At 43.1% G+C, this 14,921-nt stretch overlaps 1 protein-coding gene across 2 annotated transcripts in view; it reads right to left on the minus strand.

Moving 5' to 3' along the window:
* Positions 1-422: 422 nt before the first annotated feature.
* Positions 423-14,921, minus strand: part of LOC119730218 (dystrophin-like) — a 74,511-nt gene continuing 60,012 nt past the window's right edge. For both annotated transcript variants that reach the window (XM_038203010.1, XM_038203009.1), the window contains 15 exons: positions 14,485-14,621; positions 13,386-13,593; positions 12,210-12,295; positions 10,714-10,871; positions 9,745-9,951; positions 8,618-8,689; positions 8,315-8,451; positions 7,206-7,274; positions 6,930-6,980; positions 5,718-5,781; positions 5,272-5,363; positions 4,439-4,676; positions 3,374-3,548; positions 2,616-2,759; positions 423-2,062 (listed from right to left, as the gene is read on the minus strand). In XM_038203010.1, coding sequence (XP_038058938.1) covers positions 1,947-2,062; positions 2,616-2,759; positions 3,374-3,548; positions 4,439-4,676; positions 5,272-5,363; positions 5,718-5,781; positions 6,930-6,980; positions 7,206-7,274; positions 8,315-8,451; positions 8,618-8,689; positions 9,745-9,951; positions 10,714-10,871; positions 12,210-12,295; positions 13,386-13,593; positions 14,485-14,621 — 1,954 coding nt within the window. In that variant the 3' untranslated portion in view covers positions 423-1,946. The remainder of the gene's footprint in view (positions 2,063-2,615; positions 2,760-3,373; positions 3,549-4,438; positions 4,677-5,271; positions 5,364-5,717; positions 5,782-6,929; positions 6,981-7,205; positions 7,275-8,314; positions 8,452-8,617; positions 8,690-9,744; positions 9,952-10,713; positions 10,872-12,209; positions 12,296-13,385; positions 13,594-14,484; positions 14,622-14,921) is intronic.

The following is a 14,921-nucleotide window of genomic DNA, read 5'->3' on the forward strand; positions in this document are numbered from 1 at the left end:
GCGGGTAGCTTACCCTGATATGTCCGGCCTCACTCGCTGCGAGCGGGTCGCAGACAGATATTTCCGGCCTTGCTCGTTGCGTGTTTATCCGTCATCCGTTCCGAATAACACAAAATCTTTGCGTGTATACACAGCCTCCGACGTGAACTGGTTAAAGCCAGACCTTTTTAGACCCGTGAATACTTTTTTTTTCTGGCATCATTATTTTTGTTTGTTTATTCTTTGCAACCAATCTTACGAGTTTAATTCAGTGATAGAATACCTTAATAAGTTGGATAAACTTTCATAATCCTCTCCCCACAGGAGGAAAAAAAAAACTGATGTTGATTGAAAATTATCCTAAAATTCCAGCCCTTTGCATTTTGAGTTGTAATACACAAAGTTTTGACCCCAAATGCCAAATACAGATAAGTAAATATTTGTTTGTAAAACTCGATGCCACGGTATTCAACTGTAACATAAAATGCGCTATATGGTTGTGGTATATACACATACATACCGGACAAAATACTGCTTTGCTGAAAAACTTTCTTGCAAGTAAATAATGTTTATACTGTATTCTTAAAGTACTCCTAAATTAACGTAAAAATGAATAATTATAAGTACAAATGAAGAAAGCTGAAAGCGAAAAAGTAAATCGTTGGCGAATCAGAGACTCTGACGACATTTTGGAAGAGCTGCAGACTGGGTTCCATATCAGCAACTGAACACAGGTTGTAAACAATAAATATAAATTTGTCATGCGGTGGGTCGAAAATAAAACAACAAAATTATATTTTTCTCCATTTTTAAGGTGCCAGTATGCTTAAATGCAGGTGAGTTGAGCATTTCAAATATTCATGACTCGTTATTCTCTTGGAAGTTAAAGCAAATTTTTAATTTTTTTTCTCTTGACAAAAGTTCTACTTCAAGAAATTCAAAAAACTATAGAGTAGAGATTGGTCGAGGTTTAAGGCTTAAGACTGGCGGTCATCTACTTCCTTGGTAGTTGTTCAAGTTGTGACCGTACCAGTTGTGGAATCTTCCACGCAGATCACATGGACACACTGTAGCCATCTTGGTCTTGTTCCTCGACTACCAGGCCACCAGTCCACAAACCAATACGTCACTGATACATATACCAGACTTTTTGGAGGTACTTTTCTGAAAATTTCTGTACAGTTTCTCTAACTCGGGTGCTCAAAAAGTTTTTAAACACTTCAGTATTTTGGTTGTTTGGGGACCATCCTGGTTCAGGACACACTTACAATGATATCACAGTGGCCATCTTGGTCTGGTGCCTCATCTCCCTACTATAGGTTCTTTGTATACCAAGTCAAAATGTCAGACACCAGCCTTTCTTTTGCACTAGGTCGGGAACCTGAACTTGAAACTCGTTTCAAACCACACAAGGTAAGTGTAACAAGGCGGAAAGCCAAAGCAGCTACGCTGTACTTGCTCGCAGGAAGGATCAGTGAAGATCACATTCACGGTACACTGTTCAGTTTGAAGGGCGCCCTCAAGCAGTCTTGCACAGACCCAATAAGCACACTACCAGGCCAAACACCTAGCCTGTCTTCCTGTACAAGCCTGCTTTTGTAGAACAAGTTTAGAACCACAAACCTTTGGCCTTTAACAACTGACTTCGTGAATTCTAATAAACGATGATTTCAAGCAATCCTGCAGCACGTGGCAAACTGTTTCTTCACCATCCAAGTTTTGTTTTTTTCCTTCTCCACACTGACAGTTGAAAAACTTTTATAAAAAAAGTCCTGATCCATTCAAGATTCAAAGAGCATTTTCTCTCCACGTCTAAGCGCATTCCTGTCCCCCCGTGTGTCACTGTGTGTGTTCTGCGGTCCGTCACCCATTCCGCTTCGTGAGTTTGGTCAGCTCAGTTCTGCCATTTGTGTATGTGTATGCATAGGAAGCCCATGTGTATGTGTTTAATGACCGTGTCTGGTACCCTACGTCTCATTCTCTCTGTCACTGTGTTCGTCGTCGGTCATGACCGTCACCAGTGTCCCCACCGCCTTGCCGATGTTGTCGGCCATGTGGTGGAGGCTGCCCACCTGACTTGCACCTGTGAAACGAAGAGAACAACTCCAATCAATTATAAGAATGATAGTTGGGGAGTGTGGCCTAGGGGTTAGGTTCGTGACTCACAATCAGAGGGTCAGGGGTTCGAATCCAGCTGCTGGCCGTATGTTGTGTCCTTGGGCAAGCCACTTTACCTCACTTGACTCTCTCCACCCAGGAGTATAAATGGGTACCGGCATTAGCTAAACTCATGATCAGAGGTTCAGAGATTCGAATCCAGGTGCTGGCCATTGTGTCCTTGGGCAAGCCACTTCACCCCACTTGCCTCTCTCCACCCAGGAGTATAAATGGGTACCGGCATTAGCTGGGGAGAAACCTGCGATGGACTAACATCCCATCCAGGGGGAATAGAAATATTCTCAGTCGTTTCATGCTACTGAAACCGGAGATAAATGCCGGCTCGATAGGCCACATTGGCTCGTGACAGACTTTACTTACTTTTACATCTGCAAATAATAGTGGCCCATCTTGTGAAAATCAACAGTAAAGTATAGTTCAATCCAGGCCTGTGATTCCTGCACAATAATACTGCTTACCAGTGGAAGTAGCACCTTTATCGTCGGGGATGTTATTGAGTTCTTTGATGACCTGGTCCAGGTCCACCTTGCCCCCATCCTCTCGGACGGGGTCGTCTTTGAGATGTGGAGGGGTGTGGGGAGAAGGCTGCATGTGGTCTTCACCTGAAACGGAGCAAAACAGTAGAGCAAATTCAGCAAACAAGTGATGATTGAAGAGTAAAAACCTCTAACCCTAGCGACCACAGCAGCCAGAACTTAAATGCAAACGCTAGCCACAGACAGCAGACATTTCTCAACTTGCTTAAGTATTTCACAACCTTGTCACTCTGTCGAGACATTGAATTTCCAAAAACGACCCCCTGGTCTGATGGTTACAGCGTCTGACTCGTGTGTGATGGTACATGGGTTCGAACCCTAACAGGGGAACACAGTGCTTTTGTGTTCTTGGGCAAGACACGTTACTATAATTGTCTCTCTACACCCAGGAGTATGTACGGCCAGACATCAAATTGCGTTGATCTCGAGCTGCTGCAAAAAAACTGGTCATCATGGCCTGATGAACAGGGGTAATAGTTGTGAAGCACTCTGGGGCTTTGGAATAGAGCGCTATATCAGAACCATATTATTATTATCATTATTATTATTATACATGTTAAGGAGGCACGTTATCGTAATTTCTTTGCATGATGGGCATAGACTCTTAAAGTATGTGACTTCACTAAAGGCCCAATCAAAGATGCACTGATGACTCCAACATGGTTTCGATTTGGACTTACCGGCCATATCACTGTCGTAGTCACTGGTGCCCCCGTTGGCCGGTGACCGGGCGGACTCCAAGGTGACGTGGGCTGGCAGCCGGCGGGAGCGAGGCAAGGAGCTGATAGAGGAGGTGGGTGAGACGGCGGGGGTGGTGCGGGAGGAGGAGGCCTGAGACGCGCTGCGGTCTGCCGGCTGGAGAAGATTAGGATCAGAGAAAATCAAAGTTTAAGAAAATGAAAGTTTGTGAAAACTTTGCGTCAAAATGTGACTGGATCCCACAAAATGAGTCTTATTTTTCCTTATTAATTAGAAAAAGTGTTGTAGCTTCATTGAAGTGCAGCATCACCAATTCCATCAGTCCCACCAGTAAAATCTCTCCTTAAGAAACCGCTCCCCGAAGCACCTCCTGTTTAAATTCCAACGAGGAACTATTATGGAGAAAACCAGGGTTCGACCTTATTTTTTTTTTCACTAGCCAGCTGGGCTACTGTAACTGACTCTTAACTAGCCCACGGACATTTTCACTACCCGACATGTTTTTCTTTTATAGAGTGTCTCATAAACAACAATGTGCATACATGTCAAACGTGTATCCTGAGGCAATCTTGTCAAGTTTATTAAATAAACAGATCTAATAATTTGCTTTCTGAATTTAATGATTTATTTCTTCTGTCCTTTCATCTTTGCCGTATCCCAACATTTTTTGACTCGCCTGCCGGGCTACTTAAGGAATAGTTTGACTAGCCCGCCGCTGTTTTGACTAGCATTTGGCTAGCGGGCTACCGCTAAAGTCGAACCCTCTAGTGTGAAAAGGGCTTGATGAGAGGTGGGAGTGAAATCCCACATAACAGTTTTTGAGAAAACCAACAGGATCATGCAGAGACTGAAACCCAATCCACATATTGGCCCAGGCGGGATTCGAACCCGGATCACTGCGGTAGAAGGCGAGGAAAGTACCACTACGCCAACCTGCTACCAAGGTCGTCTAGAAAGTGGCATCCCGAGTCCCAACATGGAGTCCTAAAATCAGAACTTTATGTCATTTCCTAGAAACTGAAGCAGGAAGAAGAAAACCTCCATACCTGTTCAAGGAGTTGTCTGAGTCGTTGTAGCTGAGCTTCCAGCTGCCGGTTGTGGTCTTCCAGGATCTGCATGCGGGCCTCCAGGCGACCCTTGTGTTGTCTGAGCAGCTTGGCCTCCGCTACTAGCTCCGTGTCCCGGCTGGGCGAGTGACGGTAGTCCTCCTCTGAGCTGACCTCGGCACGCGTGTGGTCGTCGTGGCGAAGGGCGCGCAGGCGGTCCAGCTCGGCTAGGAGAGTTCTGAAAACCAAAACAAAGAAAAAGTTGATAAACATTTGAAAGATTTATTTAAAACTTAGTTATTTCTAAAACAACAACCTTTATTCGGATGAAAAGAGAAACGGACTGGAGCACGATTGGAAACTCAGGAGTACAATATACGCACTCCACCAAGTTAACCATTCGGTCCTGAGATGGCGATCTCCCCACATACATTAAATTCTCCTTACCTGTTTTATTCAACCAAGATGAGAATTTGGTTTAATTTCTATAATAATGAATGGAAAGCAATGTAAATTCTCCCTACCTGTTCCTTTCTTCAAAATCAAAAAATTTGAATTAGATTTTAGTGCGATATTTTGGGAAATGCAATGTAAACTCTCTCTGCTTGTTCTTTTCTTCCAAAATCAGGTTAAGGTCATTTGGTAATATTTTGGGAAGCAATTTAAATTCTCCTAGCCTGTTCTCTCCTTTCAACATGAGAAATTGATTCAGTTGTATGTGATATTTAGGACAAAGCAATGTAACTTCTCCTTACCTGTTCCCTCCTTTTAATATGAGAATTTGATTCAGTTTTATGTGATATTTGGGGGAAAGCAAAGTAACTTCTCCTTACCTGTTCTCTTCTTCCAAGATGAGAATTTGGTTTTCTAGTTCACTCCTCTGGTCAGACTCGATAGCTACCACTATTTGTGCAGGGCTTCGCGGCTACGAAAAATCAAGGAATTGAAAACAGTCAATGCTTGATACACATGTACTTTCAAAGTAAACAAAACTTCATCTTTTGAGGAAACGATTCCTCTGGGCCTATTCATGTATCCAGCAAATAGCAATTCACAAATAAAAAAACAAATTTACTTCAAATTAGTGTCATTTTCAATGAGCTGGTAAGCAAAAAATATGTTATGAAAGTTGATGTACTAAGCGAAATTTGATTGAGAACCAGTCAAAACCAATGAATATCATGTAGTATTTGGTTGGTAACCTGTTTAAGCTAAGCAGATCTTTTGTATGGTTAGCGTAATTCTGTGCTTATGAAATTCAGTTTGCGTTTATGCTTACCACAGAAGACACATCTCCTCCTAAGCTCTGGCAGTACTGTGCAATCAACTGGTGCTCATCATCCCTGCAATAATCACAGTAAGTCAGAATGTACATTGAATTACATTGTATTCCATTGTATACATTGTATACATTGTGTTACACTGTATTGCACTGTACTGCATTGTATAACACTCTATTAAATCTTCATGAACGATTAGTTTGCCTATTAGTTCCTGCACCACCCCAAACCGCCCTGCCTGTTACTCCCTGTACCGCCCCAAACCGCCCTGCCTTCTACTCCCTGTACTGCCCCAAACCACCCTGCCTGTTACTCCCTGTACCACCCCAAACCACCCTGCCTGTTACTCCCTGTACCGCCCCAAACCGCCCTGCCTGTTACTCCCTGTACTGCCCCAAACCGCCCTGCCTGTTACTCCCTGTACTGCCCCAAACCGCCCTGCCTGTTACTCCCTGTACTGCCCCAAACCGCCCTGCCTGTTACTCCCTGTACTGCCCCAAACCGCCCTGCCTGTTACTCCCTCTACTGCCCCAAACCGCCCTGCCTGTTACTCCCTGTACTGCCCCAAACCGCCCTGCAAGTTACTCCCTGTATTGCCCCAAACCGCCCTGCCTGTTACTCCCTGTACCACCTCAAACCGCCCTGCCTGTTACTCCCTGTACCACCTCAAACCGCCCTGCCTGTTACTCCCTGTACCGCCCTGCTTGTTACTCCTTGTACCGCCCAAAACCACCCATCATTTGATACTAATTAATGGATTGGACAGGGGATGAATACAGTGTAGTACACATGCACATTGGTCAAAAGGTGCTCCAAACATTACTCTAAAAGCAAATTCGGCAGATTAATTAATAAATCAATTAATTATTTAATCATAACATTTGTGTCTACTTGTAAGTGGCATGTTATAGCAAAATGAGTCAAGTTAAATATTTGATGATTTCAAATGAAACTATGGACCAATTTCTTTGGCAGTTTTACTAGAAATCGTCTTGATTCCTCAAAAACCAACCACGTTTCAGGAACCCAATGGTATAAAAAATTGTAATTGACGTCAAGCCGAATGTAAAGTAAACGTTGATAGTGTCTACCATTCTCAATCCTAAAACCATTCAAAAACATCCTAGTAGACTTTTTAGCATCCACGAGGATTATAGTTAATATTAAATCGGCTCCCAGTTAAAAATTCGCGCATTTCCGTGATAACTTACAAGTCCGGGGAAGGCGTGAGGAACGACCCATGTTGTTCAACTTCGGCTAACCTGAAATTACGGAAATCTAAATGTTAATTTCCAGAAACCTACCTTTTCCCAAAATTGAAAACAAAATCAAAAACAAAAATAAACCATATCGTCTTTGTTATACCACTATGCAAATGTTTAGTTAATGTATGCATCTTGCAAACAAAATTAAAATAAAGTAAACATTAATCGTATTTCTTGTGTTACTAGGTTAAATCGACGAATCAAATGAGCCGTTTCATTCACCTGCTGGCATACAGCTCTAATCTGGTATGCATGTCCTGATTGGCCATCTGCTGTGGTGATGTCACAGGTCTGCATAGCAACAGACAAAAGAAAAAAATGGTTCATGCAATGTCATAGACCAATCCGGCACGTTGTCAATTCTGACACGAAGGCCCCCTCCAATGGCGAAAGCACTGTGCTAGCTATTGTTCAGATAATCCATCACAGGCAGTTGCTTTGTACAATAGCATGTACAATGATTTCTCCATTGAAGGGGGCCTTGTGAGTGTACATGTGCAGTGTACATGTACATGTACATGTACATGTGCAGTGAGTGCACATGTACATGTGCAGTGGGTGCACATGTACATGTGCAGTGGGTGCACATGTGCATGTACATGTGCAGTGATTGAACATGTACATGTGCAGTGAGTGCACATGTACATGTGCAGTGAGTATACATTGTACATGTACATGTTCAGGTTTCACGTGTCCGGTTTGGTCTATAGCCTCACTTGCAATGTCATGCAATGTTGAAGACCGAGTAAATTTATGTTTATTTTTTATATTTTTTTCATGCCACAAACAATGAACAATTGCACAAAATGCTTGGTAATGATGGCAGACTCAACGAAGATTATTTGAAAATGATTTTCATGTTATTTTCTTCGTCACTCTAGTCTGTAGGCTCCGATCGTATGACGTCTAAGTACCGTGTGACCACCACTGTGATCAGCCACCATTGCAGTAGGCAAGCATTTGGTTGGCAACCACGTCGTGCGTTGTAAACTAGACAGTAGGGCTTATTTTCACGTAACATAACCGCAAATTCAGTACAAAATGACATAACTACCTGTGCCATGGTTGTCATAATCATTGCGATCCAGCACTGGGCGTTTGCCCCGCATTTTTCTAAATTTTTCTAAATTTTCTTTATCCATTACAGCTTTGAAGGATTGCCTACTACTTACTCCACGCACCCCTAAACGATCTTTGCCTACTACAATGGCGATGCTGACTTTCCGGTACCAAGATATAGGTCCGGTCACATGCGTCAGTGAGAGCACTATATATATGTCCCACTACTACATTGGAGGCAGAGTCAGAGAAAGGAAGGAAGGGGGACTCACGATTCCAGGTCATCGCCTTCTAGTACTGACTGGACGGGCAGGTAGCCCACCCGCGGATGTTTCTGGTAGTAGCGCTTGGACTTGAACTTATTGCGCACCACTTTGGCAAAGTCCCTCACGTCTTCTCCCGAGGTAGTCTGATGAGAACAAAAATGAGAGACAAAACTTCAAGGCATATCGAAAATCATTTGCATTTTATTTCAAAAGTAACCTACCAAATAAGTATCAAAAAGCTTACTTTGAAATAAAACTCGTACTTTTTGTCCATCCAAATATTGGTTAAAAATGTATATATAAACTTACTGTTGTACAATACTCCTGCATGGGGTGGGAGTGCTTGTGGTTTTTGGACACTCGTCCTGAGAAGAAGCAGTTCTGCAAGACATAAACAAGGAAATATTAAGAACATTTGACCAGGGTTGCCGGGAGTAATATAAACATACTGGAACGTCCAAGTTGGATTTCATATCATTCTTTTTTTGCGAGAATATTTGATCAGTTGATTTATATTTTTATGTCACAGATTTTACCTAGATTTTTGTGGTGGGAGTGTGGCCTAGTGTTAGGGTTCATGACTCATGATCAGAGGGTCAGGGGTTCGAATCCAGCTGCTGTGTCCTTGGGCAAGCCACTTTACCCCAACTTGCCTCTCTCCACCCAGGAGTATAAATGGGTACCGGCATTAGCTGGGGAGTAATCTGCGATGGAAAAGCATCCCATCCAGGGGAATAGAAATATTTCTACGAATCCTGCCACTGACTAATTGTGTCCTTGGGCAAGCCACTTTACCCCACTTGCCTCTATCTACCCAGGAGTATAAATGGGTACCGGCATCGTCCAGGGGGAATAGAAATATTCTCAGTTGTTTCATGCCAAGGAAACCGGTGATAAACACCAGACTGACAGGCCACATTGGCTCAGGACAGACTTTACTTTAATTCCTTATGTGCATAGTGAGGTGGAATTGTTCATGTGCTTGAACCAGTGGTCACAAAGGAAGATCTACTGTTACATTACATTCAGTGGATGACCGAGTAAAAGTGGAGTGTCATGGCCTAGCGGTTAAGAGCACCGGACTCGTGTTCTGATGTTTCAGAGGCAACAGTGACGTGGGTTCGAGCCCGCCGGCAGTAAGCAAGGCACTTCAGATGGGACGTAAAGTGTGTTGTGTAATGCACGTTAAAGAACCCAGTAACACTTGTCGCTAAAAGAAGGGGTTTGCCCTGGTGTACTGGCAGAGGCCGCAGCACCTTGTAAACCCTTATAAGGCGCTACATAATGGGTCTCATATCTCTCATGTACTTCATTCATCTAACAATAGACATAACTCCCAGTGCCTTGAGTACCTATACTCCATTGCGATAATGCCTAAATAGGTTTCTGCAACGCAACCATACAGACAGACAGACAGACAGACAGAAGTCACCCACCTGGCACATGTCAAAGTTGAAGCACTTGAGGCAGCGATACCTCAACCCGATAATGGGGAACTCCTTACAGACGTTGCACTTAGCCTGGTGCTTGGCGGTCTCACCGGCCGCCATGCGGTGTAAGACGGGCATCCAGACCATGGATTGAGGCTCCAACTTCATCCAGGCGAGGAACTGGGGCGGCTCGATGTGGGACTTGCCTCCGCTCTGAAACAAGGAGGAAAAAACGATAAAAATAATGTTTATTTTGAAGCTGAAAACAAAATTGACTGGAGCAGAGCTTGAACCTGCAACCTCCGGACTACCGTTCCGGTGCTCTACCAACTGAGCTATCCAGCCCTATGTTGGCGGTTCCCCATCTTGTCAATGTCTTTGGCTAGCTCAGTTGGTAGATCCCAGAACAGTAATCCCAGATTTTGCAGATTCAACCCTACTCCAGTGAATTTCTTTGTTCAAATTCAAAATAAACATTAGCACGTTTTCAAAAATAATGTGAATTGGATGAAAATAACACAATGATGGGCTTGAGGAATTTAGCAAGGTAATAAAAAAAAATTGATTTCAAAATTTGGAATCGGAATTGCGGCTCAATTTTGGTCAAGAACTGAGGACCTGGATCGGCTGATGTTAGTTCCCTGAGATTTGATTCCAGGGATATCATAACAATTCTGATGATGGGCTGTTGGAGTCAATTTGTAAAAGAATTGTGGATGAAAATATAATCGTTCAGACCGAGAATAACTTATCATTGAGACAAAGTGTCTTGCCCATGGACACAAGCACTGCAAACCTTCAGGCGGGACTTGAAACCACAATCTGCAGAATTATCAACGGATTTTGAGCCCTGCACTCTAAATCAGGAGTGGACATGGCTTGTTTGGGTGGTGGTAAAGGGGGGGGGGAGGGGGGAAAGAATGACCATGGGATGGTGTAAATGATCCAAGGTTCCAAGGCGAAGTCCTCCCTCACCATATTGAAGCAGCTGCGAACGCTGGGCTCAATGTTGCTCCCGCCAAAGGACGCAACCTCCCCTAGTTGCCGTGGTATCTGGATGCAGTCATGGAGCAGGAGGCCCAGACCTCGCTGGTCGATGAAGCCATTGTTGTTGGCAACGCATCTCACAATATCTGATAGATGGTTAACAAAAGAAAACGAGTATAAATGTGATGAAATGTGACGTGTAAAATCTGATGACGCATACCTTTCACTCGAATAAATGCACGGGATTCCCTGAACAATGCAGAGTGACGTCTTAGGAAAGTTCAGATATGAGGTCAAGTCCATCAATAGTCAATCGTTACTTAAAGGTAATGTACAACATTTGCTTTTGCTGCAAGTTTCAGAAATAAATGGATTTGGAGGATTAGTATGTTATAGCAAATATTGTTAAAATGACTTGTTTCACGATTTGGGCTTGTAGATGCTGGAAAAACCAAGAAAACCAATCATGTTCTTGTAGTCTGGTTCCCTGACCCCACTTAAGATGAAACAGAGCAATGTATAACCTTTGCGGAATTGTAAGGTCAGAGAATCAGTTTAGCAGGCTTGTACCCCTTCACAGGTGTGTAATCAATTGCAAAGAAAACGCGGCATAACTAATTATGAAAACTAAGAAGCACTTTTTGAAAAAAGCCAGTTTTCTCCAATGCTTGTCGGCCGACCAGCGTTGGAAAAATCCCATTTTTCTTGAAAATGACAGCACACTAGGAGCCACGATTTTACAGAATGTTTTAGACTGTCATTCCCTTACAATCCAGTAAGGTATTTCGTGATAATTCGATCATTTCGTTTTGTGATGTTTGCAGATGTTGTATCTTCCCTTTAAATCCAGAGTAATCCCACAAAAGCTTACAAGTAACATGGCCTAGTGGTCAGGGCATTGAATTCGCGGTCTGCGGGTAATGCTGCAGAATGTGGGTCCGAGCTCAGCCTGGGCTATGGCACTTCTACGCCTAATATGGGTAGAGGCATTATGAATGCCTTGCAGTGGACTAGTTACCCATCCCAACCCTATTCATACTGTGATTAGAGATTAGATTATCTTGTCTTGTTTCAGTGTGAGGGGCTAGTTCTTACACACTTTCCTCTGAAGCCCACACCTCAAGTGGCCTTTTGGCTTGTGACGGGCAATTTATAAAAAAAAACCTAAAAAAAACAAACAATAAGAAAGGCATGCGATTCTCACAGAAAACACATTTCTCTTAAAAGTGTGAAACTTCAGAGTCCATGTCCCTGGAGCAAAATGAAAACTGTTAAGGGACGTCTACATCATGACCGAGACCTAGGTGCCGACACCTCCCCGTGACCTCCTAGTCAAGATCCCTAGAGGATGTTTCAGGAGGAAACCAACCAAGTACCAAGTACCAACTTATTCCCAAGACGAAAATGATTGGTCTGTAATTTTTTTCAAAAACATTCAGATGTTTTTTCCTTCACGATTTGGGGAATTTGTTGAAATAACTCACATCTGTACTTGTCCTCCAGGTGGGCTTTGCTGAGGATGATGATGGCCAGTTTGAAGGACAGCGCCCTCATGCGGCCGCTACGCACCCTGTAGGGAAGGAATAACCGAGATGGTTTTGGTTATGGTTATAGAGATGGTTCTAAGGCCGAGTCTAAATTACACTGAGTAGAAAAATATACTTGGCAAATCAGAGTACAGGATAAGCATCATCATCAAAGCAAATAAGATTTCAAAATTATCGAGGGCATTGCCTGTCCTCATATACACGTGTGATATGAGGACAGTTGCTAGTCTAAGTAAGGATGATTTGTGGTCAAGTTCTTCAAAAGTCCTCACAAGTCTATCACAAGTCCACCAAAGGTCCATCACATGTCATTCACTCTCAAGTCAATTCACAAATTATTCCAATGAGATGGTGACACAGGCATTCCTATGTGATCGCTCATCCCCGATTCTTGGGACCAGACTTTAGACTGGACATCAGGGCCCAATTTCACGGCGCTGCTAAGCACACGATTTTCTGCTAACAGAGCCTCCGTCTATTTCATGGAGACCGTAAAGCATAAGCACAGCAAAAGACACGCTTACTTCAGAGGAAAAATTTGCTTAACTTAGTGACTTATCAATAGAAATCCCCATGCACGTACGACCGTTAGCACACACAGGCCGAGAAAAAGTGCTTAAGGTAAGGCCAAAAAAAAAAAAATATTCGGTCTCTGGTCAGACCAAAGTTCCGGAATTGACGCGGCCACGCGGCTTTTTTTTTTTTTTTTTTTTTTTTTTTTCTTCAAGCTTGGATTGTACAGACAAGGTGGGTACTATTTTGCTTTTTTGGTGTCCTTATGTACATTGGTGTCCTCCATAATTTGCCTTGGTGCTTTCGATTATTTGCCTTGGTGCAATTTCCCATTCCTTGGTGCTCTTTGGTAAAAAAAAATTGAGGTGTGGAAATAGAGGGCGCTGTTGGAGCTACCGCGGAACGTTTTGGAAAAAGAAAAAGATCGACGCGCATGATTAAAATCGACGCGCGCGCTGACCAGAGACCGACTTGTTAATTTTTTTGGCCTAATAGCAAATTTTTCTGCTATGCTGAACACAACTTTTCTGCTAACTGTTAAGCAGCGCCGTGAAATTGAGCCCTGTCTGATGGACTCGACACTGCAACACTGCTACCTACGTGTCATAGACATTGAGGAGCCAGTTCAGGCACATATCAACACATTGAGGCACCACCACCAAGGTGGGATGGTCAGCTGCGATGGCCTCGTAGAGGGTGGTCAGGAAGGCGATGATCTCGTTGACGTCTAACGTCCGGTCCGTGGAGGAAGACAGGATCTCATGCTGCTGGAAGATCCTGTCGGCGGTGTTCATGCTTAGTAGATCAACTGGGGGGAAGAACAATCATAAGGCAGTCACAGGTCAGTCTTAAAGCCATCACAGGTCTGTCATAAGCTTTATCAGTTGATCATAATTCATTACAGGTGATCACAAGTCATCACAAGTCATCACAAGTCAATCACAAGTCATCACAAGTCATCAAAAGTCAATCATATGTCAATCACAAGTCAATCACTAGTTAATAACAAGTTATCATATGTCCACCATAATTCAATCACACGTCTATGATAAAGCAATCACAATTCAGTCACAAGTCAATCACAAGTCAACACAGATCAATCACAAGTCATCACAAATCATCACAAGTCAATCCAGATTTCACAAGTCAATAATAAGTCAGCACAAGGCAAGCAGAGGTCATCACAAGACGTCACAATTAGTTAATCACAAGTTATCACAAGTCATCACAAGTCATCACAAGTCATCACAAGTCATCACAAATCAATCACAAGTCATCACAAGTCGATCACAAGTCATCACAAGTCATCACTAGTCAATCACAAGTCATCACAAGTCATCACAAGTCATCACAAGTCAATCACAAGTCATCACAAGTCATCACAAGTCATCACAAGTCATCAATAGTCAATCACAAGTCATCACAAGTCCATCACAAGTCATCACAAGTCATCACATGTCATCACAAGTCATCACAAGTCAAACACAAGTCATCACAAATCATCACAAGTCAGTCACAAGTCATCACAAGTCATCACTAGTCATCACTTGTCAATCACAAGTCATCACAAGTCATCACAAGTCAAACACAAGTCAATCACAAGTCATCACAAGTCATCACAAGTCATCACTAGTCAATCACAAGTCATCACAAGTCAATCACAAGTCATCACAAGTCATCACATAGGGTAAATACTTACAGCAGAGTGCTTTTTGTAGTTTTCGAAGCTTCATGGCGGTTCGGTAAGCAGAGAACTTGACGGCGTTCAGCTCGCCTAATGACTGGAAGAGCTCGGTCATCTTGGGATGGTCCCAGTGAGTTGTCTCAGTGGCATGACTGACGACGAAACAAACAAACAATGGTTGTATAAGTACAAATGTGTGAATGTAAATATTCAACTGTTAACTCTTTAAGTGCCAAAGTCGTACATGTACGAGGTATATTTGTTAGTTTGAAACTGTCAACCTCGTACATGTACGAGGTAATTTGTACTTAAAATCGCCAAACCGCGTACATGTACGAGGTAGAGTAAGCATGTTATCACAAGGGGGCGCTCTCGCTCTTTCTAATAATATCATTTTCATTCAGGTACGACCTGCATTTATTTGTTTCATTTGAATTCTTGCGAGAGGGCGC

This window comes from Patiria miniata, unplaced genomic scaffold (genome assembly GCF_015706575.1).
Source record: "Patiria miniata isolate m_02_andy unplaced genomic scaffold, ASM1570657v1 HiC_scaffold_22, whole genome shotgun sequence".
NCBI lineage: Eukaryota > Metazoa > Echinodermata > Asteroidea > Valvatida > Asterinidae > Patiria > Patiria miniata.